Raw genomic sequence first — 25465 nt, 5'->3', positions numbered from 1 at the left:
CACCTCAGCTCTCACCGCTTAGCTCAACCCGCCTCCTCCTGCCGGGCTCCTGGGGGGTGAGCTTGGCCCCGTGCCCAGGGCTCTGATGCCTGGGGAGATCCTAGGGCGCATGAGCCTGCTTCACTTCTGAGGTGTCTCTGTGTGTGTCGTTCTAGAAGGCAGGGAGGAAGGCAGGGAGGAAGGCAGGGAGGAAGGAAGGCAGGGAGGAAGGCAGGGAGGGAGGAAGGCAGGGAGGGAGATGTGAGAGTTGGGGTGCAGAGGGGGTGAGTGAGCCCACATGTGTGTCCCAGGGCACGAGTCCAAGAGTCAGATTGGACATTTGTGGCCACATGTTGGTGACTGTCACCATGAAGATCCCGCAGACTGGTGAAGTGAAGGGCCTGTTACAGAGGCCGTAGGAGGGAAAATGGTCACTGGGAAGGAAGACGCCCACTTTGCCCCCCCCCAGACAATAAGAGGCTGTTCCATAATGGGTTTCCCAGGTAGCACCCGCCATCCCTCTAGTTTTCCTGCGGGCACCACGGCAGGGGCCACCCTCAGCTCCTCAGTGTCCTGACCTGCAAGGTGGGTGGGGGTCGCCTGCGGTGGCAGGGCCCCGAGGGCGCTGCTGCCATCACCCGCGTGCTGGAGGGAGAGGTGGCGCTGGGACCAGAGCGGCTCCTGCGTGCGGTGCTTGGGCGGGGGGAGCCCGCCCACAGGGGAGGGCCGGGGGTCCACCGGAAGCAAAGGGACAGCCTTTCCCCCCTTACCAGAGCAGGGCGTGGGGGTGGCTGCAACACCCGACCTCCTTCCTCAGCTCAAGCCCAAGCAAGGGGGCTCCCTCTGGAAGCAGGTCCCAGGGCCAACCCTTTGCGTCGGGGTGGCTTCTGGAGAGAGACTACCTCATGGTTGGTAGGCGCTGCTCAGGACCACCTTATTAGCCTTAGAAAATTGCTCCCTGAAAGTGCCTGGGGGCGCAGGCCCAGCGGAGCAGATAGTTGGTGGAAAGATGTCAGGCCTCCCACAGCCTCAGTGCTGAACCATCTGGAGCGGAGGCGCAGCCCAGCTCAGCCCGGCCTTGCTGCCAGTCGGTCCCCTGCATGCCGGTCCCCTGCGGGCAGGCCTTGCTGCCGGTTGGTCCCCTGCGGGCAGGCCTTGCTGCCGGTCCCCCGCGTGCTCAGCCCAGCCTTGCTGCCGGTCCCCTGCGTGCCGGCCTTGCTGCCCGTCCCCCGCGTGCCGGCCTTGCTGCCCGTCCCCCGCGTGCTCAGCCCGGCCTTGCTGCCGGTCCCCCGCGGGCCAGCCGTGTGTGCAGCAACCAGGACCTGCCAGGGTTACTCTCTCCGGCGATGTCGGGCTGCTCAGGCCAGGGACAGGAGCCTGCTTCAGGGGGCTGGGTCTCCACTGACGCAGTGCTCACTCCAGGTACCAGGAGAGCAAAGGGGCCCCTCTCCTATCACAGGTGCTTCTGGGGAAGACCCAGTGGCCACCCCAGGGGGACAAGACCGCCACAGCAGGGACAGATGAAAGGGAGAAGCCAAAGAAGGGCCTCAGGGCCCCTGCCCCAGGGGAAGGAGCTTCAGGGTCATGCCGAGGATGGTGCTTCTCTGAGGAACGTCCTTTTTTGCTATTAAATCCACATTTAGACCCCCCACCCCCACCCCCACCCCCACCCCCCGCGCTCTCTGGCCTTCTTCTACCAAAGCCAGGTTGCAGTTAGACTCAGCCCCGAGACCCCCAAGGGAGAGGGGAGCAAGGCGAGTTGTTCGTCCTGTGGGTGAAAGTGCTTTGAAAGGCTAAAAGCAATTTACAAATGTAAGGTGTGATTGTTACAGAAAATTAACCTGTGCCAGAGGGACAGGTGTGCACAGCAGCGCGAGGGCTCGCTCAGCCGGAGGGTTGGGCTCAAGCCTCCCGTCTTCATTCTCCCCAGACCTCTTCCCCCCATGGCTGAGGGCACTGGGCAATGACGGCCTTCCCCTCCTGATACCAGCCCCTGGCAGGGCAGGGCGCCTGTCCCGGGCCAGCTCAGAAGAAGCAGACACTTTAAACTATGCCTGTAACTGTCCCAAGCTGACCAGTCCCGCACGCCCCCCGCCTGCATCGCCACCGTGGCTCCCGGGCTGGCCGAGCCCCCAGTTCGTACACTTTCATTTCGATCCTGAGACCGAAGGTCCCTCCACCCATTCGCCAGGCTTTTCCCGGCATGACGGAACCAGGATGGGGAACTGGGTCAGTCAGGGTTCTCCAGGGAAGCAGGTGTGGAGAGACAGGGTGTGCATATCCACGTGTCCACGTGGAGAGAGACGGGCAGGGCGTCCCCGTCCGCTCGGCAGCCAGGACGTGCCGCAGGGCCGGTGAAATACGAGCAACAGCGGGCAGATTTGGTGTCCGATGAGGATCACTTCCTCCTGTGTCCTCACAGGGCTGAAAGAGCAAGGGGTCCTCTGAGGCCCCTTTTACAAGGCCACTGACCCCGTTCACGAGGGCATCACCCTCAGGGCCTAGTCACCTCCCAAAGGCCCCACCTTCTAACAGCATCGCGCTGGGGGTGTGGAATTTGGGGGCACACACATCCGGTGTATAGCATGGAGGCTGGCAAGTCCCAAACCCGCAAGGTAGGCCGGTCGGCTGGAGCCCCAGGAGGACCCAGCACTGCGGTTCGAGTCCCGAGGGCTTCTGCTGGCCCAACTCCTCGTGCTCCGGGGCAGGTCAGTCTCTTGTTCTTTTAAGGCCTCTGCCTAATTGAATGAAGTCTACTCACATTATGGAGAACAATTTATGTTAATCTCATCTGAAAACCCCCGTACGGAAACATCCAGAATAGTGTTTGACCACATATCTGGGTGCCACGGCCCTGCCACGATGACACGTAAAATGAACCATCACAGGAGCCAAAGTGAAGGGCGCGGGGGCCGCCTTCATGTCCGTCTGCAGGAATCTAGGGAAGGAAGGATATCACAGGGCGGGGGGTGGGGACCGTGCCGGCAGAGGGGTCTCTGGGAGCCCTCAGAGCACAGTGCTGAGGGCACCCCCTCTGCTATACATGAGGCTGTTCTCACCAGGTGTATGTCCCTGTCCACCCACAGGTATTGGGTACAGGTACCCCCTTGTGTAACTAAACTCTTCAACCAGCATCCATAGGGGCTACCTTGGGCACGCTCTGTGCCAGGCGTGGGAGTGGGTGCCAATGTAGCAGAAGGCAGGACAGCCCTTCTGCTGAGCCGTGGGAATCTTCTTCTGTCCTCTCTACACCTTCAGAGGAGAGCATTGGGACCATTCTGTTGCACTGCCCAAGAGGAGAATCTGCAGCTCAGACAGGCACAGTGCCTGGGCCCGGTCACACAGCAGGGAGGTGGGGAGAACACCCATTTCCGCCCACAGGGTCTCCGCAGCGGGCCTTGACCTCCAGAGATTCCTCTGGTTGAATGCAAATGCTCTATCAATAGCCCCCGGAACTCCGCCACCCCCTCTGTCTTGCCATTCAAGTCGTGCTGAAAGGATATATTTTTTCAAATAAGTAATTCCTGTATGCAATAAAAAGATACACTATCTTCTGAGTGAAATATAAAGAGTTCACAGCAGCTGTCTCCCCAGTTTGCATTTTCCGCTGCACCTGATGGGAAGGACAGATAAAGATAATGGGATTTTTTTCTTTCTTCTTTCACCTCCTTCTCTCCCTGGAAGGTAGAAGTGTAACAAATTGGATTGTGCGTGTGTCTGTCCTTTGTGCTGGAGCCTGGAGCAGGGCTCTGGCTGCAGGGCAGGAGCTGCTGGGGAGGTCAGAGCTAGCAATTTTCTCCCGGTGCCATGCATATGAATCGCAGGGTCACCTTACCGCCTTCCTCCGCCCACCACCTGCCTTTTTAACTCTTCTTTGACCCAGCACACTGCCCAAGTGAAGGGCCTCTGTGTTCCATGTTCGAGTGTATCCATCAAGCGCCAGCTCATCTGTCTGGAATCGAGTGGCATAGCGCAGCCTCCTTTTCCCTTCAGCTCAGCCTCCCCGCGTAGCAGCAACTAGCCCGTGCAGGACGGTTTGCAGTGTGCAGACCTGGAGCCTAAAATGCTGACAGCGCCGTTCTATTTAGGAATTTCTTCCTTTAAGCACCACATTTCATAGTTCAGTTACTTTATGTTCTAGAACTTGCTTGTATAATACATTTTTTCTTAACAAAACATATTTAGACAAGACACCCTCCTCCCAGGTCAGTTTTTCAGACCTTTGCAGTGACTCTGACCCTGTCACGCCCCTCTGGCCCTTCTGTGATGCATAGTGGCCGGGCATTGAGGGTCTCAGGGCCCTCTGCCAGGTGCCCCCTCAGACTCACCTGCCGACAGGTGTGCGGCAGTAGAGTCCTGTCTTCTCCACATTTGCATTCAGGACTCTGCTTTGGGAGGCAGAGGGGCTCCGTGCAGGGCTGGTGTGCGCTCCTGGTGACAGCCTGCTCTCGATGGCCTGAGGTGAGGAAAGGTGCCCGGGGGGTGGAGTGCAGGCATCTAGCTGTGAAGTCCATCCTTCCTGGAGCTTGGAGTTGACTCAGCCAGTTGTAACCAGCCTGCGGGCATCTCCTTCCTGCCTTGCCCTCCTGGGTCAGCTCCTGCTCAAGCTCCCTGGGATGGGTCTGGGGACAGATGGTGGTAGACGACCACCATCTGGGGCTGGAGGGACTGTAGGACTGGGACACTGGGATGCCAGGACCCCTCCCCTTGCAATCCCCGCACCTGTGACCAAGCATTGGCATCAGTGAAGAGCATGCTCCCGGCCTGCCCTTGACCATCCTGCTGCCCACGGCATATCATCACTGCCCCCAGGCCACATCCAGTGGGTCCACCCATCAGCACAGCTTATCTTTGTGGAAAGGGAAGTGCTATGGCCCAGGCTACCCTGCCTGAGGCGCCCTTGGGTTCCTAGATCTCCAAGTATGGAGCTGAGTGGACACAACTACCTGTGAGCATCACCGCACAGCGCAGCTCAGGGATCAGCCTGGTGGTCACTCCCCCCCCGCCCGACGCCTGGCTGATGCACAGATATGGGTCACGCTGCAGTGCCCTGAGCTGTGCCCACGGCTGCCGGAGTTCGGGGCCTTTGGCTGTTCGTCTTTATATCCCGATGACCTAGCCCAGTGCCCTGGCCAGAGGAGGCGCAGCTGGTGTCCTCGGGAGAGAGCTCAGCTGCAGAATGAGCGGTGGCTGGGGTGAGACTCCAGATCTGTCTTCCCAACCTGTGCCTTTAATTTCCCAGTTGTCGAATTAGAAGAACGAGGAGCAGTAATTTAAGAGAGCTTTTATTCTGGCAATAGACATGCCTGGTTGTGTTTCTGAGGACTTGAGCTCAGCCTGTGTCCCAGGCTGCCCACGGAGCAGCTCACGTTCACCTCTAGCTCAGCGCGCTGTCTGCTCACCGTGGAGCCCCCGCAGGCCAGCAGCCTCTTCCCCTTGGGGAAGGGGCCACCATCACACACTCACGTGATCTTTCCTTCACTCATTCACTCATTCGTTCTCTCGCTCATCCACGTAGTCATCGTTCCTTTAAGAAATACTCACCCAGCACTTGCTGCGCTCCAGGGGCTGGGCCAGCCCTGCTGTTGGCTTCTAGCAGCATCGTTCTGTGTTCCAAGGACAATCCATCATTCCCTAGCTGCTCGGGGTGCACGTGGCCATACTCTGCCCTACTTTCTTCAGTTGGGGACAAGGAGGCAGACTGACTTTCATTTGCTGACATAATTACTGGACACGACTCAGAGCCAGGCTGCTGGGAACAGACACACAGGCCGCAGCTTGTTCAGACCCACTGAGATGCACGACTCCATCGGCAAGGGCTCTAAACCAGCAAGCTGGGCCCTGGCTGGTTCCTTCCCCGTCCAGTCTCGGCAGAGCCCACAGCCGTTCAGTGAGGAGGAGACTCCTTCTCCCCCGGGCCCAGCCGTGGGCTTAGTGTCCAGAGCTCATCCCCGGTTTCTCCTGCAGACCCCACGTGGGGAATGCAGAACACTGTCTTCTGTGCCCCACTCTGTCTGTACCCCCTTGCAGCCTCTGCCATAATGGCCCTGGCACCACTCACCAGACAAGCAAGGGAGACCCAAGAGGCTTTGCGTGTTAGGCCCCACTGTGTGGCTGGGAGAAAGCACACCTCTGCCATAGTCCTCAGCCGGGCTGGGCTTCACCAGGTGCACCAGGCAGAGTCTGAGTGAACCACCTATCAGCTGCCCGACCAGCCGGGAGCCTCCTCTTCTTTTGTGCCAGCCGCTCAGACGTACACGCGTCCATACATAGCTACATAGAACGTTAAAACCCACAACACACAAAACACTAGGGACCTGGTGCCTCCGTTTCTCCTTTTGCTCACTGCCCCAGCTGCCCCGGGGCCCTAATCACCAGTCAGTTCCAGCTGTGTCCTCCACAGCATGAAGTGATGGGTCCGCAGTGGCCGGTCAGGGCTCCCCCGCTCCAGGGAGCACGCGTGGCCTCCTTATGTTCCGTTCCCAGGACGGCTGGAGACTGACTCTGAACCAGGCCGCAGGTGAGCCCAGGAGTGGAGGCTGGGGCTTGGGCGCTGGAGCATCTCTGCTGCTTCTCAGGGCCTGTTTGTCCCTCTTGCACTGGCCGTGCCAGGTGCACCAGGCAGGAAGGAACGGGTGCTCTCTGGTCTGGGACCCACAGCTCAGCCTTGACCAGAAGGGAACGGAGGGAGGGAATCTGAAATGTGTCTCTGTGGGCTACAGGAACAGTCCATGGCGGGTCAGGCACGGACTGTGGGTAGCTCGTTCCAGCCCCTAACACTCTGCAAACCCAGGGCTCTGCGCCGTTCCAGGGTCAGCGTCTGGGAGGCGTGGAGGGCAGCTGCGGCTGCCTGGAAGCCAGACTGCTGGCTCCGGCTGGAGCACACGTCACACCGGTTTTAAAAGGCTGTTTTCCTTTGGGTGTGTGGGTGTGAGCGTGTGTGCGTGTGCGGGTGTGCGGGCACATGCGCGAGAGCTGGTGTGTCTGGCACGCACCCAGTCTCCATGCACGTACGTTTCAAGACTGGAACGTGCTCTTCTCCATCCCCACGTGATTTGTGCACTGATGGGGATTTGGTTGATGAGAAACAGTCTCCTATCGGCCCATGTGGGATCCATCAGCCAACCCATGTGGTTTAGGTGTCGGGCCCGTGAGGAGAATGTGGGGGTGTAAGTATATACCTACAGCGTCAACTAATTAGGTGTTGGACAGATCCCCAAGATGCTGTTCTTGACATCAGCTTCGTGGGATGGGGCTATTTCTGGCATGAGAATAGGTTCCGCTGATCTCTCCACTCCGTCTCCCTGCTAAGGGTGACCCACCGGCTGCTTTCGAGGGAGGGCACCCCTGGAATAGGAACAGGGTGCTGGACCTGCGACCTGGGTCTCATTCGCTCCAAGACTTTGCCGTCAAGTAAACGAGAATGTAGCACGATGGTGCCACCTTGCATTTTTGCTTAGTGCTTTTTATTTTACTTTATCTTATTTATTTTAGAGAAAGAATAAGGGAGAGAGAGAGAGAGAATTAACATTGATGTGAGAGAGATACATCAATCAGTTGCCTCCCATACACACCCCAACCAGGAAGCAAACCCGCAAACCAGGTATGTGCCCTGACCGGAACGGAACCGCAGCCTTCCGGTGCGCTGGAGACACTCCAGACAGCTGAGCCCCACTGGCCAGGGTCCTTAGCACCTTCTTACATGCTTCCATCTGCCGCGTGCCTTCAGGCCGCGTTTACTAAGCACCTGCTTCCTACAGATGTGGCCACTCACAGAGGACAGGTGGGCAGGGAGGACAGGTGGCATTACCCCTGTTCCTGTCACACAGTTTGTGGGGATGGAAACCTGAACCGGAACTCAGGGGTCCTCAGCCTCTCTGAAGCGCCCCCGCTGTTTCCGCAGAGTGGCGACAAGGAAGTGGGGCGAGGATGATCCTGCAGGACGAAGACATCACCACCAAGATTGAGAACGACTGGAAGAGGCTGAACACCCTGGCCCATTACCAGGTGAGGGGACTGGAAGGTGGGGGCTGGCTGGCAGGGCGGCTGGTTCCCTGCAGTCTCCACCTCGCCTCGAACAACAGGGTACCCCCCTCCCCGAGGCTAGATGTCAAGCCCTAACTCTGCTTCTTCAGCAGGACCTCAGGTTCCCTTCGTGACCCAGGGGGAACCGCTGGCCCCCAGCCAGCACGCTGACCTCCCTTTAGAGAGGATGCTGACGGCACGCTTCCTCGGGGCCGGGGCAGAGTGCCAGGGGAGAGTCTCCTATTTTCCCGTGTGGGATCCCCCAGCAAGCCTGAGGGTTGCAGGTGTCCGGCCCTTCCTCCGACAGCCCCCGGAGTTTAAGCCGGGGGCACCTGGGAAGCGTCAGGGGAGAGGGTGCTAGTGAGAAGCGCTGGCCAGAGTCCCCCGAGTGAATCATGACCAGAGCGCTGCTCGGTATCCAGATCTGCCTCGTTTCCTTCCGAGGGCAGTGAAGCCTCCCAGGTCCCCTAGTTCTCTGGTGAGGGCCACGTGAATCCTGGCTTGTCCTTATTTCCTGGGCGCAGCTCCTGCACCCAGGCCCTTAGGAGCTTTTCCCTGTAGGTTCCGGACGGCTCCGTGGTGGCTTTAGTGTCCAAGCAGGTGACAGCGTACAACGCAGTGAACAACTCCACAGTCTCCAGGACCTCAGCAAGTAAATATGGTGAGTTCATTGGACCGTCCTGGGGAGGAGAGGATGCCCTGAGCAGCCAAAAGGCAGTTCGGCTGGACGGCAGGTGTCGGACCCCCAGGGCAGGGCCTGGGGGAGGCAGGCAAGCTGACCGCAGGAGGGCAGCGCCGGCTGGGGAGGAGCCCCTGGTTCCGGGCGGGACCTCATGCAGGGGCAGAACCACACCCCCTAGAGAGGGAGAAGCTCTAAGCTTGGTGAGCATCCCACATGCAAGAAGATGCTTTCACTCCGTGATGCTCATTACTGCGCATCAGGTTCAAAACAATCCAGTGGATTCAATAATTATTATTTCCCCCAATTATGCAGATTAGCAAATTATAACTCGGATGCTCAGAGGCTACACAATGTGTAAAGGTCGCACTGTTATGAAGCATTTAAGGCAAGGGACAGCCCCAGGTCTCTGGTTCTGTTGTGTGTGGGGGCACTGGGTGGGGGCTGGAAACCCAGGTGCCACCCTGCTCTGCCACCATCTGTGTGCCTTGGGGCCAGCTGCCTGACCGCTACAAGACCTGGTTTTCTTACCAGCAAAAGGGGGTTTGAAAAGCTACCAGAATCACGGGATCATTCTGGAAGGTCTGCGGAAGAAAACAGCGCAGCGCCGCACACAGTAGGACCTTCACCTTCTCTGCTGCTCAGCGCTCATTCCCCAGACCTTGCATTTCAGCAAATAAGGGGGAAGGTGACAGCTGACAAGACAGTGACTCGGCGGGCCCACAGCCGCTAAGGGAGACAGGCTACCCGCTCTTACGCTGATACTTAATTGGCTACAAAGAACACATCCTGAGACATGACTCGAGATTTCTTACAAGGAAGAGTGTAAAAGAGGATAAGCTTGTATTTTTACAAATTGAATCATTAAGGGCTGGCGAGACGCAGGTGCAGGGGGAGGGGAAGCGGAGTGGGTGAGGTAGCCCAGGTTTCCCGGAGGTGGCGGGAAGGGCCCCCCAGTTCCGGGGAATGGACTGAACCGCAGCAGGGTGCCCGCGGCAGGAACCGGCAGGAAGGATGGGACGTGGCTGGCCTTGGGTGGGGCGGGTGTGCTTGAGGGAGGAAGGCAGAGTGGCTCACACGCGTGGCCATTGCCTTGGCAGAAAACATGATCCGGTACACGGGCAGCCCCGACAGCCTCCGCTCGCGCACGCCCATGATCACCCCCGACCTGGAGAGCGGGGTCAAGATGTGGCACCTGGTGAAGAACCACGAGCACGGGGACCAGAAGGAAGGTGACCGAGGGAGCAAGATGGTGTCTGAAATCTATCTGACACGACTCCTGGCCACCAAGGTATGGACTTCAGACGGGGGGCACATGGGTACGGAAGGGGACTTGACCACACCCCAGAGATGCCCGAGCTGTAAAGACCTGGCACTTGTGCTAGTGCCCTGTGTTATCCAGTCATGGCAGCGCAGAACCTGAGCCCTTCTCAACCCGCCGTCCTGGCCAACCCCAGCCAGATGTCCGGAGCGTGTCCTTCCTGCTCTTTCTCAAACCCGGAGATGCTCACTAGCCTCGTCCGTCCCCGTCCATCCCCGTCCTTCTGAAAAGGCTGCTCTCTGAGTGCCCTGTACCATCTCCAGTGATGGAAAGTGGGGCTCCCTCGGGGCCGGTCCAGGCACCGGCTCAGCGCGGAGCGGAAGGGGTGCTTTCGTGAGCCGGTGCATAAAGCCCAAACAAATCCGGCAGATTGTGTCTGTCTGCTCTGACCCAGTGAGTTGTTCATTAGCATTTGTGAAAAGTGCTAAAATAACACAGCCAAAGGGTGTCAGCCCAAAGTGAATCGTTGGCAGGGGAAGGCTCCCTAGGCCCAGCCGTCGGTGGGCAGCTCTGTCCCTCGTGCCCAGGGAAGCTGTGGGAGGCAGACGAGGGGGGTGGGGAGATGGAGACACGGGCTCACCCGATTTCACCGGAGCTGGCCCAGCTCCGCCGCCCTTCCTGGCCGGTCTGCGGCAGATCCTGCAACCCTCGCAGCAGCCCCCGGCCAGCTGTGCGAACCTGTGCCGCCTCCCCAGGGCACGCTGCAGAAGTTCGTGGACGACCTCTTTGAGACCATCTTCAGCACAGCGCACCGCGGCTCGGCCCTGCCCTTGGCCATCAAGTACATGTTCGACTTCCTGGATGAGCAGGCTGACAAGCATGGCATCCACGACCCGCACGTCCGCCACACCTGGAAAAGCAACTGGTGAGTGGCCAGGGTGGCCGGCCTCCGGCGAGGTGAGAAGGGCGGGCCGTGGCCACCTTCTCCAGACGCGCAGGCTCTCTCTGGGCCCACCCCCCCTCCTGCTCCGTGCTCCCTCTGACGGGCCAAGGCGTCCTTCTGCCTAGCAGTCAGGCAACCACTTACCAACATGTATCTCACCAGCTAAGTGAGCAAACCAGAACCTGCCAAATGCCGCAGCCAGGTCGCCCTCCCGCCCGGGACCCTCCTGCCGTTGTGTGGGCAGGAGGGTACAGAGACCCCAGGCCAGGCCGCCACCCTCGGTGGGTGGAGCTGCCGGTAAGAGCCAGGAAGGCAGCAGTGTGGACAAAGGCCTGTGAGCACCTGAATTACAGAGGGGCGTTTTGAAGGGCATCTCTGATCTATTCAATTCCAAACTCCCTTTGAGCAAGAGAGCTTCCCATGCCACTCTGTCTGCCTTTGAGAAGCAGGACTCCCATCAGCACTCGGGGTGTCTGCTGTGGTCTCTCCCCACTAGCACAGCGCATCCTTCCCCTGTTGGTGAGGGACCTGCTCCGGGCGAGACGGCGAGATCAGGCATCAGTGCTCAGCGCTGGGCAGGAACTGTGCACAGAGCTAGGACTGGGAAACATAGATGAAGGTGTGTGTCGGGGGGGCCAGGACGGCCCCTCCCTGAGAGTTCCACGCGGCCCCAGCATAGAGCGCTCACGTACACGTCATCCCGTCGCTCTCAGAAGGGCCTCCCATAGCTTTTAAATGGTTCCTGTCCCAGGCTGTTCTTCCCCAGAATATTCTTCCAAGGCGGCACAAGCCTGCTGCCCTGCACCTGCCAACCGCGAGGGCTGGCATGGCGCTGGGGCACAGCCAGGCCCCCCGACATCCCGCCCGGAGCCCCACACCAGGCACAGGTGAGGGCAGAAGTCAGCCTCCTCCCCTCCTGACCCGAGGAAAGCGCAGTCTCTCCTGGAACTGGACAGTCAGCGGGAGCAGGTCTGGGCCACAGAACTTGGGGGCGGGGCTGAGTCCCACGATTCTCGGGGAGGGGGCTTCCCTCATGGGCTGCGCCCAGCCTCTGGAATAAGACAGCACCTGGACTCCTCAGGCAGTGTGGCTACACCTGAAGGCTGTTCGCGGCTCTGAAAGTCCTGCCCGGCTGGTCTGGCCTGGCACTCGGGCACAGCCAGGGACACGGACCGCCGGCCCAAAGCCGGCCAACCGACCTGCCTGCCTCTAGGTGAGGCTGTGTTAGCCATGGCGGCAGAGCTGTTCCGAGGGCGCGTCCCCACCTACCGAGCGTGCTCCTCTCTGCCGGGGAGTCTTCCCGCTAACTCCCGTGTGAGTGCCAGCAGCGTTCAGGATACAAGGGCTGCTCTGTCCAGACATCTCGGTCCAGCTGGGGAGAGCTGGTGTTCTCAACACACCCCCACCGGCCCTGCTAACCCGTTATGGGTGGACCACTGGAGTAGTAGCTAAACTGTTTCGGCCCATACCTCCTGCGGCGTGAGGCCGCCTTCGATGTCATAATGTCCTCAGGGAGGGGGCGAGCCACGTACACAGCACTCAGTTCACAGAGAACTCCGGTCCCCGTGAAGGGAAGTGGGGCGTGGACTTTCACCAAAGGACACCCCCCTGACCCTCATCATTGCTGGCCCGGGTGAGAAGCAGTCTGGGAATTATGAGATCTGCATACTGACTTAGAGTTCCTTGTCCCTGATTGAAAAGAGATTGTTTCTTTATTCCTGGCCAAAGTTGTAACTCACCCTCTCCCCGCCGCCTCCCTCCACCTTCCCTACCTTCTCTCTTTTAAATAAACCTCCTGCTCATTTAGCCTGAGTGGCTGCAATCAGCCAGAAATTAGCGCCACGGCGAACGTTAATAATATGGTAATATTTCATTAGGCAGCAGACTCGGTGTGGCGCCCTGGCTCCTGGTTTGATTTGCCCGTCAGCACAACAGGCTAGAGGAGGGGAGTGTCGGGGAGAAGCAGCCGTGCAGCAAACAGGGGCCCCCAGAGTGGCACTTCTGCAGACAGGGAGGTGTGTTGGCTGGGCAGCCGGGAGGCCCGCATCCAGGGCTCCCCTTGGCAGCGGCTGTGACCCCGACTTCCACGCCATGTCATGGCTCTCTGTGCTGTCCCTTTAGTTCCTATCTGAATCTCCCAGGACGAAGCCGGTGCCACCTGACACCGTCAGAGCCCAGGGCTGCCGGCCCGTGCCCTGGCCACACACCTGAATGCTACTGATGACGGGCAGTCTCGAGTGTGAGGCCGCCTGTGTTTGCAGCATGTGCTGTCGGTACGTGCTGTCTGCTGGGAGACACGGCACCGACAGAAACAATGTACCCGCCGCATCGAAATCATATAATTTAAAGAGGTTACGTTCTAACAGGCAAGCCAAACACAGGGACACATTACCCCTGGTGAGGACAGCAGCCGAAACAGCCATACAACCTCAGCGAGTGGCAGGAGGCAAGGAGGCAGGGCAGAGGGAGGGAAATCGAGACCCCTTGCTCAGGGCCAACGTGCTTCCTCCTCGCATCTCAGCGGCCAGACGGAGGCCGCGGAGTCAGAGCCAGCAGAGGACAGCCCGGAGGCAGGTGGGCAGGTGGTCCCCGTGCCCTGGGACCTTTTCTAGTAACAGAGCCTGCCGGACAGTTACCAGACCACCATGCCCGGGTTTTCTCCTCTTTGCCTTTGTTTTCGTTTTTTAATGTTTGTTTGTTTCTTAATTCTCGCCTGAGGATATTTTTCCATGGTTTTTTAGATAGAGTGGAAAGAAGGGAGAGAGGGGAGGGAGGAAGAGAAGGAGGAAGAGAGAGAGAGAGAAACATCCATGTGAGAGAGACACATCTATTGGTTGCCTCTTGCATGACCTTGACTGGGGCTGGGGATCGAACCTGCAACCCAGGTACATACCCTTGACCGGGAATCAAACCAGAGACCCTCGATCTGCGGCCGATGCTCTAACCACTGAGGCCAACCAGCCGGGGCCTCTTTGCCTTTGTGTAGCTGAGTCCCCCTCCCAGCAGCACCTTGTTCCCCCCACACCTTGTCCCAGGTCTCATCCAGCTCAGCAACACCTGTGCACTGTAAAACTCAAGGCGTCAAGTGCCATCCCCTCTGTGAAGACGTTCCAGGTGCTTCCCTCGGGTAGACGTGATCATACCGCCATGTCCCGGGATGGACACGCACCTCCTTCGGTCCGAGCACGGGCAGTTCTCAGAGCACATGCCTGACCGCATGTCTGCCTTCCCCAGGAACCCACCAGGACGCAGGCTTCGGGAGGGCAGGCTGTCTTATTCACACTGCAGCCCTGTTGCTAGCACAGCTCCTGGCATAGTAGGTGCCAACTGGGAGACGGGGTGGGGCAGACGAGGGGCCTGAGGCGGGTTTGCTCAGCGTGTCAGGTTGGCGATGAGAAGCCGGTGAGCTGCCGCTAGACGGTTCCAGTCCAGTGCCTCGCACTGTAGGAACACGCCCATGTCCCCAGGCAGGGGAGAGGGAGGGACTTCTTCTCGGACCTACAGTGGATGGCAGAGAATAAGAAGCAAAGCCTAGATTCCAGGCTGTTCTGTAAGGGTTGCCAACCGGACGTGCCGTGTATCAGCGTAGGGGGCAGACAGTGGAACAGGGTCGAAACTGCCACTTCCTAGCACCCCCCATGGCTCCCCTGATCTGTGCTCTGAGGGGACACTGAGCCACGCAGTCCCGGCTGGGCATCTCTCTCTGTTGTTTCTCTGGTGGGCTACAGCCTTGCTGGGCCTGTTTCCTGGAAGGCAAATTGGCGGCATAGATGGCCCTTAAGAACTGTGGGTTCCGCCCTGGCCGGTTCGCTCAGTGGTTAGAGCGTCGGCCCGCAGACCAGAGAGACCCAGGTTCGGTTCCCACTAAGGGCATGTACCTCAGTTGCAGTTTGTCCCTGGCCCCAGTTGGAGTCGTGTGGGTGGCAACCAGCCAATGTGTCTCTCTCACATCGATGTTTCTCTCTCTCTCTTCCTCCCTCTCTCCCACCCTCTCTGTCTGAACATAAATGCAAAACTGTCCTCGGGTGAAGATAAAAAACAAAACAAAACAAAACTGTGGGTCCCCAGCCTCTTCTCTTTCTGCAGAGAACTCTCCAGACCGAGCTGCAGCCCCTCACCCCGTCTTCCCTGACTGTCCGCCTCTTCCCTCCACACAGCCTGCCCCTGCGCTTCTGGGTCAACATGATCAAGAACCCCCAGTTTGTGTTCGACATCCACAAGAACAGCATCACCGACGCCTGCCTGTCCGTGGTGGCCCAGACCTTCATGGACTCCTGCTCCACGTCGGAGCACCGGCTGGGCAAGGACTCGCCCTCCAACAAGCTGCTCTATGCCAAGGACATCCCCAGCTACAAGAACTGGGTGGAGAGGTGAGTGCTGGACCAGGGCGCCAGCTGGCACTGCCCCTGGCTGGGGTCCTCCTCCCCTCCACAGTGGGCGGGGCTTACAGACAGCGTCATCCAAAGAGTCTGATCCTGCCCGGCCAGTGTGGCTCAGTGGTTGAGCATTGACCCAGGCACCAAGAGGCCACTGGTTCGATTCCCGGTCAGGGCACATGCCCAGGTTGTGGGCCCGATCCCCATTGTGCAGGAGGCAGCAATCAATGTTCTCTCTCATCAATGTTTCTATCTCTCCCTTCCTCGCTCTCTAAAATCAATAACAAAACAAAAAAGCCCGGTCCTGCAATTGCAGCACCCCCAACCCCAACCCTGTATTTCCAGCCAAGCAAGAACTGAGAGGCGTGGCTGGAAGTTGCCCCGGGTTCTGCTTCCCTGCATGGAAGGCCCGGACCTTAGTGGCTGAAATACCTTCTAGGCAGGAAGGAAATACAGTCCCCTGCTCTAATCCCCACCAAAAAAATTAATAATAAAGAAAATTAAAAAGACTTCTAGGGACCCAATAACATGTTGCCACACAAGGCTGGAGGCCTCCTCCCATCTGCCCCTGTCCGTCTGACAGTCCCTCCTGGTGCCCTGGGGGTGTCATTGTCACTGAACGGCTTCCCAGTCCCTGACTCACACACCCTGAGCTCTTGATGCGCTGGCCTTGCAGCGTGTCCTCAGCCGTGGTGGCCCCGATCTGATCACTGTCTCAGTCCACCTATAAGAGCCGGGCTGTCTGGGGGCGAAGCTACCTCCCGGTAAATAGCATTTATGGTTTGTCTGGGGCGCACCAGCTTCCTATGCCAAGCATCTGAGCCAGATGACCCTTCATTTACTTATTCATGACAGTAGCCCTGGAATATAAGAGGTCAGGATTTATAACCTCATTTTGTGCCCGTGTAGGTAAAGAGATATACCTACAGAATAGCTAAGTAGTCAGCCCAGGATGACGTAAGTGGCCAAGGTGAAGTGAGCCCCAAACTCAGCCGACTCCCAAATCTCTTCTCTACTGTGTATGATTCTTTTAGGCAGGGCCTCTGCCAGCCGCTGCGTGTCCCTTGTGCACGGGGAGGTGCCCTTCCTACCAGAGGAGGTGCCCACGCCTGGCTGCACGGTTTGCTGGGCACGTGCACGTCCTGAAGCACCCGACAACCGACACCTCAGTCCTGGTTTGAGAGTCCCTCTCTCCTTCTCTCGGCAGCTCCGAGAGAGGAACCTGGGTGGGAGCTCAGACTGGGTGCCGGTAGGAAGAGTAAGAAAGACCAGAAATCGCTCCTGACTTGGCGACCAGACAAGTACCGTTGCGCCTGTGGCAGAGACATCTTCATACTCGGGCACTGCCTTCCCTGGTTCAGAGGAAATAAGTGGGGGGTGGGTGCTGGCCACCTCAGCAGCGGTTCTCCTAAAGGGCTGACTTCTTTCCTGTCCCCTCTGCTCTCTGATGCCCTCCCTGCCCCTTCCTGCCAGTGTCTGCGGTGGGCACGCAGCCTCAGCTGTCAGAGAGAGAGTGGACTCTTTTGTTCTTGGATCTGATTATGTCTGAGTTGCCAAGAGAGGCTCTTAGCTCCCTCTGCATAGATGGTGCTCGCGCTGCTGACAGCAGCCAGGAGCAGGCCTCCTGTGTGGTCAGCCGGCTTGCTGCAGGGGGAGAGAGGCAGTACAGGGTCCTTGGTCATCCCTGCCCCATGCAAGGCCCGTGGTAAGGCCTCCGGTGGGGAGGGAGGTAGCAGGGACGTGGAGGGCTGGGAGTGTTTGTGAAGCATCTGCATGGAGGACACTGCCCGGAACGCGGCCGGTCGGCGGAGGTCAGGGTAACACTCGCACCGGCCGATGGGCCCCCTTTCACTTGGCGCTAAATGAGATTTGGGCCACGCAGCGGCTACGGGTCCCAGGTAACCCCAGCCCACGTGGTTATTTTAGGAGTGGTTTGATGGTTTCCACTCCTCATCCCACTGGTTTCCTAGCAACCAGTGGCACTCTCAGGAAAGTCATTCTTCTCTTGCTTGAGGTCCCAAGTCCCTTCTCCTGTCATTCTGGGAGGAGGGTTCCAAGTGGAGGGCTGGGGAAGCCACAGCGACAGGCCCGGAGACCCAGCTCAGAGTGCTTCTCACTTGGTGGCAGATGGATCAGTCCTGCCCTCGCTGCCCAGGGCACCAGCCTCCGAAAGTCCCCAGCAGCACTCACAGGGGACCCACTGCAAGCCTGGTCCCCACCTCAGCCTTCCAGGGGCGCTGGCAGCCTCCAGGTGGAAGATCAATGGCAGAGCGCCCTCCTTCTGCGGCCCTGGTTCTCCACCTCTGCATGCGCCGCCCGGCTGCGGTGAGGGCCGTGGTGAGGGCGCAGACAGCCCGCACAGGGCTCAGGCTCGGTCACCCGCGGCGCCCACACACGCCTGGCGAGGCTTCGGCCCCTCGCAGCTGAGAAGCAGGCTGGCCCTCTCTGCAAAGGGGTAGGACGCAGGAGGCCGCGCCGCTGCTGGTTGAGCAGCCTCGACGATTCTGCCCCCTGTGCTGGCGTGTCTCTCCCGGGGGGATGCATCGCCCACCCTCTGTCTCGTTCTCCCACCGGTTTCTGCCTCCAAACACCTCGCCGTGCTGCTGCCCGGTGGTCCCGCTGCAGACCCCGGTCTTCGCTGCCTCGTGCAAGCACTAGGCTTTGCTCCCGGCCACGTCCAGAGCGTCAGCCGCTCCCATCACCCTGCAGAGCAGAGCTCCACATGCTGCCACCATGGACGCGCGTCGCCATCAGGGTCGTTTCTGTCTCAGTGCCGACAGCAGTAAAGGTCCATGTTTTAAACCGGAGGAGCTTCGAGGCTGCCCCCCCGGCCACAGCAGCCTCTCAGCCACGGGCCTTCCGTGCAGGAATGAGCCGTGGAGTCGCAGTCGGCTCCCTGGGGGTTGGACTGGGGCGTGTCACACATGTGCATGCCATCGATCACATGTGTCACCGCACGAGAAAGGTGAAGCACTTTAAATATTTAAATATGCCTCCTAAGGAAACCAGCTGTTCAAAACGTACAGCGGTGACCGTCCGCCCTGGGAGCAGCACTGGAGGCAAAGTGTGGACATTCATGAACTGGTTCATTAATCCCAGGGTCAGACACGCGTGGTTTCCGTCATGGGTGCGTGGGGCACTCGGGGCCGATTAGACTTGCTCCTTCCCTGTGGCTCTCAGGGTGAAGGACACACAGCCGGGCCGGGCACTGGGGAGTGGGGTTCACAGAGGGAGACACGTTTGTGCAGGGCCTTGAAAGGCAAGTATCCGGGGACCTCAGAGCATCAGCCTCCGGTGCTTTTCACGTCTGATCTTTGTCTTTGAGGTGTTCAAAGGGGTGACAACGCTGGTCTTCTCTGAGAGTTCAGGACTTGCAGACCACCTTCCTGATCCCAGGGGCAGGGATGAGACACCCCCGTCACCCACCAGGCCAGCCCAGGGAGCCCACCGATGCGGAGCCTGCAGACCAGCTCTCTGGGGCCCTTCCCCCAGCGCAGCTCCCCGAGGACCGGTTTCAGAACCGCCCGGTGCGGGCATCCACCTGCTATGAGCCCATGCACTGAGGAAGCTGGGCAAGGCCAATGGCTGGGTCTGCACCTCCTCAGGAGGCTGGGCTCCGGCCAGCCCAGGCCACCCTGGGGCCTGTCAGGACACCCTTGTGTTCTGAAGAAGGGCTCACGTGCACTCAGATCCCATAGGAGCGAGCGCCGGGCCAGGCTGACCGTCCCTGTCCCCCCGCACAGCCAGCTCACGGGACACGTGTTTGAAGTCCGTCAGCGGAGCCCAGTGTCTTCACATCAGTGTGGCTCCTGGAGGCGGAGCCTGGCACAAAGGCCGTGGGCAGGGGCTGAGGAAGCAGGTGTGCCGGCCGCGGAGAGATGCCAGGGTGGCTCGCTCTCGGGTTCAAGGGTGCTGTCAAGAGGGTGGGGTTCTGTCCAAGAGGGGAGCAGGGAGAGGTCAAGGCAGGATGGGCACACTTGGCACCAGGCAGGGCCGAATGAGAGGACAGGACAGAAGGCCCACGTGCCCCACGCTCATCCAGGGTGTCATGCTGTCCACGGCTCAGGCCGTGTGGTTGGTCCACTCGCGGATGCCCGGGCCCAGCCCCCTCCACACATAGGCAGCAGAGGGGACACGAGGCTGCTCAGTGAGGACTTGACCGCAGGTTGGAGCGAACATGCAAAGCGGGGCCAGGCAGGGCTGTCACCCCCTCCCACAAGGTTATAGCCCCTCCCTCCCCAGTCCTCCTCACACAGACACACCTTCTCAATACTCTCTTCGGACAATCGGACCGGGCTGTGAGTGTGCTACAAGCCACTGCAAAGGGACAGAGTGTGGGCGCCTGCTGTCTACCCGGGGACGGGGTCCATACCTGGGCTCGCACACCCCAGGGACCAAAAGGCAGCTGTGGGAGCCCGGGGCTGTGTGCACAAAGCCCGACACAACCATCCACTTACCTGTGAAAGGTGCACAGGCAGGTGACAGACAGCAGGCGTCTTTGCTCCTGGTGACAGTCGTGCCCTGTCAGGGGGACCCGGGTTTTCATCCTGGTCAGTGGCTCTGACTGTCCAGGGATGACAGAGCGTCTGGAGGGACCTCTGGCCTGGCCGTGCTGCCCCGAGTTCAGGTCGTGTGTCCCTCCTTTCACCAGTGCGACCTGAGAACATGCCCCTTTTCCTGACAAACGCTTTGCTCCGTGGGCACAGAACCACGAGGGGTCAGTAACCCGAATCTCCCCGGGAGGGGCCGCCGCTGAACCCCTGGGTCTCCGCGACGAATGGCGCGTTGGCACTTACAGTGGTCCAGTAGCGGCGAGGACCCGGGTCTGAGCTGGAGCCCCACACCTGGGATGCCAAGTTACCCACAAGCCTGGGGACCCCGAGGATGTCCTGGGGGGTGGCAGGCCTGGGAGGGCGGGCCGTCCTGAGACGGAGCTGATGAACCAGAATGAAGCAGGACAAGGAACTGGGGTCCCAGGGCTTGTGAAGTTGAGGGGGGACCCGGGAACAGAGGACCCCACCCTGGAAGGAGGTTGTGAGGGATGGAAGTCCAAATGAGACTGGGCAGGACGGCCTCGCCGGAGCCCCCGGCTCCTCTGAGGCCATTTCATTCAGCTCGTGTCCTTGTGCCTGTCTGGACAGCATGTCACGGCCGAGACCTCCCGCCAAAGTGCAATCAGTGCAACACGGCAGTTGGCCAGTGTCTGTGTGACGGGCCCTGAGGGACGGCTCTCTCCGACCAGCCCTCCCCTCCGGAGGGAGGGCACAGATCCCATCCCCCTCCCGCGGCCTCCCTCATTTTCCAGACAAACCCCCAGGCCGTGGCGGCTGGGGCTCAGAGCAGGGTGGCCGCCCCGCCCGGCCCGCGGGTGCGCTGGTGGGAAATCAGACTGTCACCCACAGCAGGCCCTGAGCATGGTGCTGCAGGAGCACACGATGCCGCCTGTGCCAGCAGCTCACCCAGTTCCCGGGCACCACTGGGCAGGTGGAGGTGGGGCCAGGCCGATGGGCGCATGGTCAGCGCAGGGAGGGAGGGAGGAGAGATACAGGGCTGGGGTCCAGGGTGAGGCTGCACCGGAGCCTCTGAAATGCCCTACTGTTGTCTGATCGAGCACTGAGTTCTGGGACTCGCAGGCCTGTCACTGCACCTGCACCTACACAGGTGAGCACGAGTGTCTCTCCTGAAACTGCCCAGGTGCCTGGCTCGCCCACCCCAGCCCTGCCCGGGTGACTGAGCCCCGCCCTCCTGTCTCAGGTGCTCAGGCTTGCTGCCAGCACCGAAGGTCCTGCAGGGACTCCTGGGTGGGTCTCCCTGCCCCAGCACCTCCCTGCCTGGGCAGGCACTCGGTCCCTTTTGTGGGGCTCACATCCAGAGTGCAGAGGAGAGGGCAGGTGTGGCTGTCTGGGGGGCATGGGGCCCTTCGGCCCCTCATCAGGAAACAGCACAGATCCCCTCTGGCGGGAGAGTTGGGGTTTGCTGCATAAAATGTCAAATTGCAGAAATTAAAAATGTAAATGCTGGCATCTAATTAACCAGTTGACAGCAGTGCACAGCTGCAAGTGACAGTGACTGATTGCCTTCTGCCAGCCTGTCCCCCGGCCGCCCCAGCTCCTCCTGCTTAACCCCAGGGAGGGGAGGACATCCAGGGGAGCAACTGCTTGGAAGAGCCTTTAGGGCCTGTGGAGGGGACCTCTGACATCTAGGGTGTTAGGAGGGACATGAGAGACCGACAGGACCTAGCTGGGAGCAAAGCTGGTGCAGAACCTCCCCTCCTTACCCGGCCCCACCCTGTCACCCTGGGACAGTGGCTGGTCCACCCCCCACATCCCTCCCCTCTGTGCCTCCTGCATCAGCGCTGCAGAGGGCTCTCCCTGGGCGGACCCAGCAGCCCAGACGGGAGAGTACCCACCGCGGTCCCCAGGGGATCCCACAAGCCACCGCTGGCCCCAGACACAGGGGCCACGGTGTTCCTCTCCCCTGCCCCATGGACACAGCTCCAACCCCTCCTTCCCACCCCCACGCCTGGCAGGTACTATTCAGACATCGGGAAGATGCCGGCCATCAGCGACCAGGACATGAACGCGTACCTGGCCGAGCAGTCCCGGATGCACGTGAACGAGTTCAACACCATGAGCGCGCTCTCGGAGATCTTCTCCTACGTGGGCAAGTACAGCGAGGAGGTGAGCCCTGCCCCGCAGCGGGGCCAGGAGCACCCACCCCAGACGCCCTGCCTCTGCTGGGGCGGTGCTGCAGACACGGGAGACCGTCCGCTCCATACATTCCCCAGCCCTGTTCTCTGACGCACAGTATCTGCTTCTTTCTTTTTCCCTATTTCTCCCCCCTTCCCTCTGTTTTGTCCATTTCTCTCATTGATCTAATTTTATTTAAAGAAGCAGCTCCCCGTGGGCAGGCCCCGTGCATGCATGGTACGGTATGGCCCAGAGAGAGCAGACACAGAGCAGAGTATGATGGGACCTGTTTCTACTTGCGTGTCCCTGGTTGGGAAACCTCACCTGAGGTCACTGCCGTTGCAGACACCGCCTTCTTTCTGGTCGTGCAGAGGTGTTTGTGGGAGTTCTCTGGGTCATGCTAGCGAAGACCGGTGGGCTCAGGTCCAGGCTCTCGTGTCTGAGCAGCAGCATGACTGCCTCTCTCTGCCCTGGCTGCTCTACCTCCCGCCAGCCTGGTCACCAAGACAGGAAGGCACCCAGCAGGGCGCAGGGCTTGGGGTCCCACATAGCGCTGAGACCCTCCAGGGGAGGGGGAGCCAGCCACGGGCACCGTGGGGCGGAGCCTGATGCCCGCCTGCGGGCCAGTGCTGGCCCAGGACGCAGTGTGCCCTGTCTGTGCCGCACCGCAGAGGTAGGACAGTGTGGATCATGTCAGTGATACGACACTCGTCTCGGAGAGAACAGTTAGTTCCTCCTCAACAGTGCGCGTCCACGGCTGGTGCCGATGTAGAACTGGGGGTCTTGGCCAGCTGAGACGTTGGCAACTCTGTCGTGGTCTCCCCACTTAAAAATACATCGACTGGGCAGGAAATCCACAGCTCTGCGAGCCCCCCCTCAAGCCCACGGCCTCCTCCTTTGCTCCTCCCCACCCCAGCCGCTCCCCTCAGACCCCGGCCCCAGTGACCCCCCCATTTGCTGGGCGCCCTCCTGGAGCATCGTGTGAAGGGCGCTCACGTTTGTTGCCTGAGCAGCCCAGAGGGGGCTGGTAGTTCCCACGTTGCACAGACGAGTGAGTGGGTAACAAAACAGGGTTCTGAGAGGTTACATGTTTCATTCCAGATCACCCAACGAGAAAGTGGCGGACCCCTCGCTCAAACCCACATCTCCCGAGTCTGAGTCAGATCCAAACACAAACTTCTTCCCGTGCAGCCGACACTTGCTGTCGCTGTCCTGTGCCTGCCATCGGGGCTCCGGAAGGGCTTTGGCAGACATCACCCATTAGGTGTTAGTGACCAATAAGGCTTAAGATATATTAAGCTTCTAGTGGTGTTTCTTTCTTAATAGACACAGTGAAGCCAAATGAGTTAAGGTTTTCCTTTATTGGGGGGGGGGTGATCTCTTAGTATCCACAAAGTCACATTCCCCGAGACACATCGGTGTGGGGCTCTCTGAGGTCCAACCTGCAGGTGAGTGGGACGTCTTTGCACAGGTGTCTTCTGCCCACAGTAAGCTGTCTTACGTGGCAGTCGAATGTACATGATTATTCAGACATGCTGACGTGTGCTGACACCCTGTGCTCACTGACAAACAGGTGCCCACACTTTGTACCCCATGCCCGAGGGCCCCCCACTCCCACCCCTGTGACTCAGGCTGACTGTTTACCCAGCAACTCCGTGTGCATCTTCTCGTGCATGTTCTCCCACACCTCTGACCACATCCGCCGCCTGTGTGCACCCTAAGAACACAGACACATACATACAAACCGGTAACCTTCCCGTTCTTGCTCCTTCACCAGATCCTCGGACCTCTGGACCACGATGACCAGTGTGGGAAGCAGAAACTGGCCTACAAACTAGAACAAGTCATAACCCTCATGAGCTTAGACAGCTGAGACCCGTCCTCCAGCCCCCCTGGAGGGAGGGACACACCAAGCCGTGCCTCAGTCTAGATGATCATCTTTACCAAGTGCAAGTTCCCACCTGCGCCAGCAGCATCCCCTGAGCAGCGCTGTCTCTCTCCCTCTCTGCCTCTCTGCCTCCCTCCTCCCGGACCCCTCTCTTGCAGTTGCTCGGCCAACACAATCGAATCAGCCACCAACCCTCAGCTCGCCCAGGATGGCCTGTCCCGCAGCGAGGCACCCAACCAGATTCCAGAGGGGGCTCATTTCCGGCCGACCCCGCGCATCAGCAACAGGGCACGTGTGTGAATGAGGGGTCTGGATAGAGGACGTTTCTACCTGCTACCGCCTTCCACTTTGGCCCGAACCTTGGCCTAGAGAAGAGGCACTGAGCTCAGTGTTATCTTGCTGGGAAGACATCGCCTGGCTCTCCCTTCCCATGTTTTCAAGGGCTCAGCCAGTGGTACGAGCCCTCTGCACTGTGAGAAGAAGGACCACCCCTCCTGCATATGACCAGAGTTGGGGGCAGGAGGTGCTCTGTGAGCTGGCTCAGTTGGTGGGCTGGCATCCAGAAGCCTCCTTGTTCCCGTCCAGTCTTCTTGGAGCTCTTCCAAATGCCCACAGGGACCTGCCTGCCAAGTCTCCCCCCTGCCTGTGGGAAGCCAGGCGGAGAAAGGATAGCAGCTGTATTCCAGCCTGGGGACAACCCTAACCTTCTCACGTGGCTCGGAGCAGCAGCAATGTGCCACGACGGGGAGAGGAGGACAGCTCATCTACCCTGGGAGCAGAGCTTGTTGTCCATTCATCCCCAAGTGCAAATAAGACACGCGCAGTCATAGGTGCACCGTGGCCAGGTCCTCCGTCTGGAGAAGGCACCTCCATCCCCCTTGGTCGTCGCTCACTGAAGGTCAGAGTAAGATGCAGAGCGCATCCAGGCACCCGGGAGGTCTGCCTCCAGCCGCCTCCATGGCTCCGTCTTCACCATGCTTCCTGATCACTCTACAGAAGGCCGAGGCAGACCGCCGAGCCTCTGTGTCCCCTGCAGAATTCGATGCCATTGCTATACAGATCACTGTGTCACTGGACTGTCCAGACCTCCCGGGGAATTATTTCATCAACATCTCAGCTGTTTCTGTAGTCATTTTTCTCCCTCGTCTCTTAGCAGTCATCATGGAAAGAAATGCACTCAAGCACAGTCTCATAAGGACACACCAACATGCCAGCCAAACTCCTGGCTTGTCATGTCTGGGAGGACCAAAATGTCAAGCTGAAGAACATGGCGAGAAGTGGGAGAAGGAATGTACATCTGACCTCAGCCCTGGCATCTGTCTCTCCATCTGTCCTTCCATCTATGGATACATCCTGCTACCATCCAGGTGGATGTGTGCTCAGTGCGTCCCAGGGGAGCGTGGTCTGCAGTGGGGATGCTCTAAGGAGGGTCATGGAAACCTGGAATCTCGAAGGGGCTGTCTGGTCCAGTCTCCCACCACAATCGAGAATCTCTCCTGGCAGCCAGGGGACAAGGTGGGGTTGGGGATGTCTTGCCTTCGCACCCCCAGCGTCGGACATCATTGCCTGCCATCCACTCAAAGGCGCCCACGTGGAAAGGGGACGGAACCACATCGTTTCCAGCA

The 25465-nt window shown here is 59.6% G+C and overlaps 1 protein-coding gene across 1 annotated transcript in view; it reads left to right on the top strand.

Annotated features, from left to right (window-relative positions):
* PLXNA4 (plexin A4) overlaps nt 1-23905 on the top strand; it is a 405427-nt gene extending 381522 nt beyond the window's left edge. Inside the window, exons 26-32 of the mRNA XM_036247334.1 lie at nt 7883-7986; nt 8566-8665; nt 9784-9974; nt 10700-10869; nt 15045-15257; nt 21793-21943; nt 23730-23905. Of these exons, the coding sequence (XP_036103227.1) occupies nt 7883-7986; nt 8566-8665; nt 9784-9974; nt 10700-10869; nt 15045-15257; nt 21793-21943; nt 23730-23825 (1025 nt within the window). The 3' untranslated portion in view covers nt 23826-23905. The remainder of the gene's footprint in view (nt 1-7882; nt 7987-8565; nt 8666-9783; nt 9975-10699; nt 10870-15044; nt 15258-21792; nt 21944-23729) is intronic.
* The last annotated feature ends 1560 nt before the right edge of the window (nt 23906-25465 follow it).

The sequence above is a fragment of the Molossus molossus genome, unplaced genomic scaffold, assembly GCF_014108415.1.
Source record: "Molossus molossus isolate mMolMol1 unplaced genomic scaffold, mMolMol1.p scaffold_m16_p_7, whole genome shotgun sequence".
NCBI lineage: Eukaryota > Metazoa > Chordata > Mammalia > Chiroptera > Molossidae > Molossus > Molossus molossus.
This window is presented reverse-complemented; position numbering and strand designations above follow the sequence as displayed.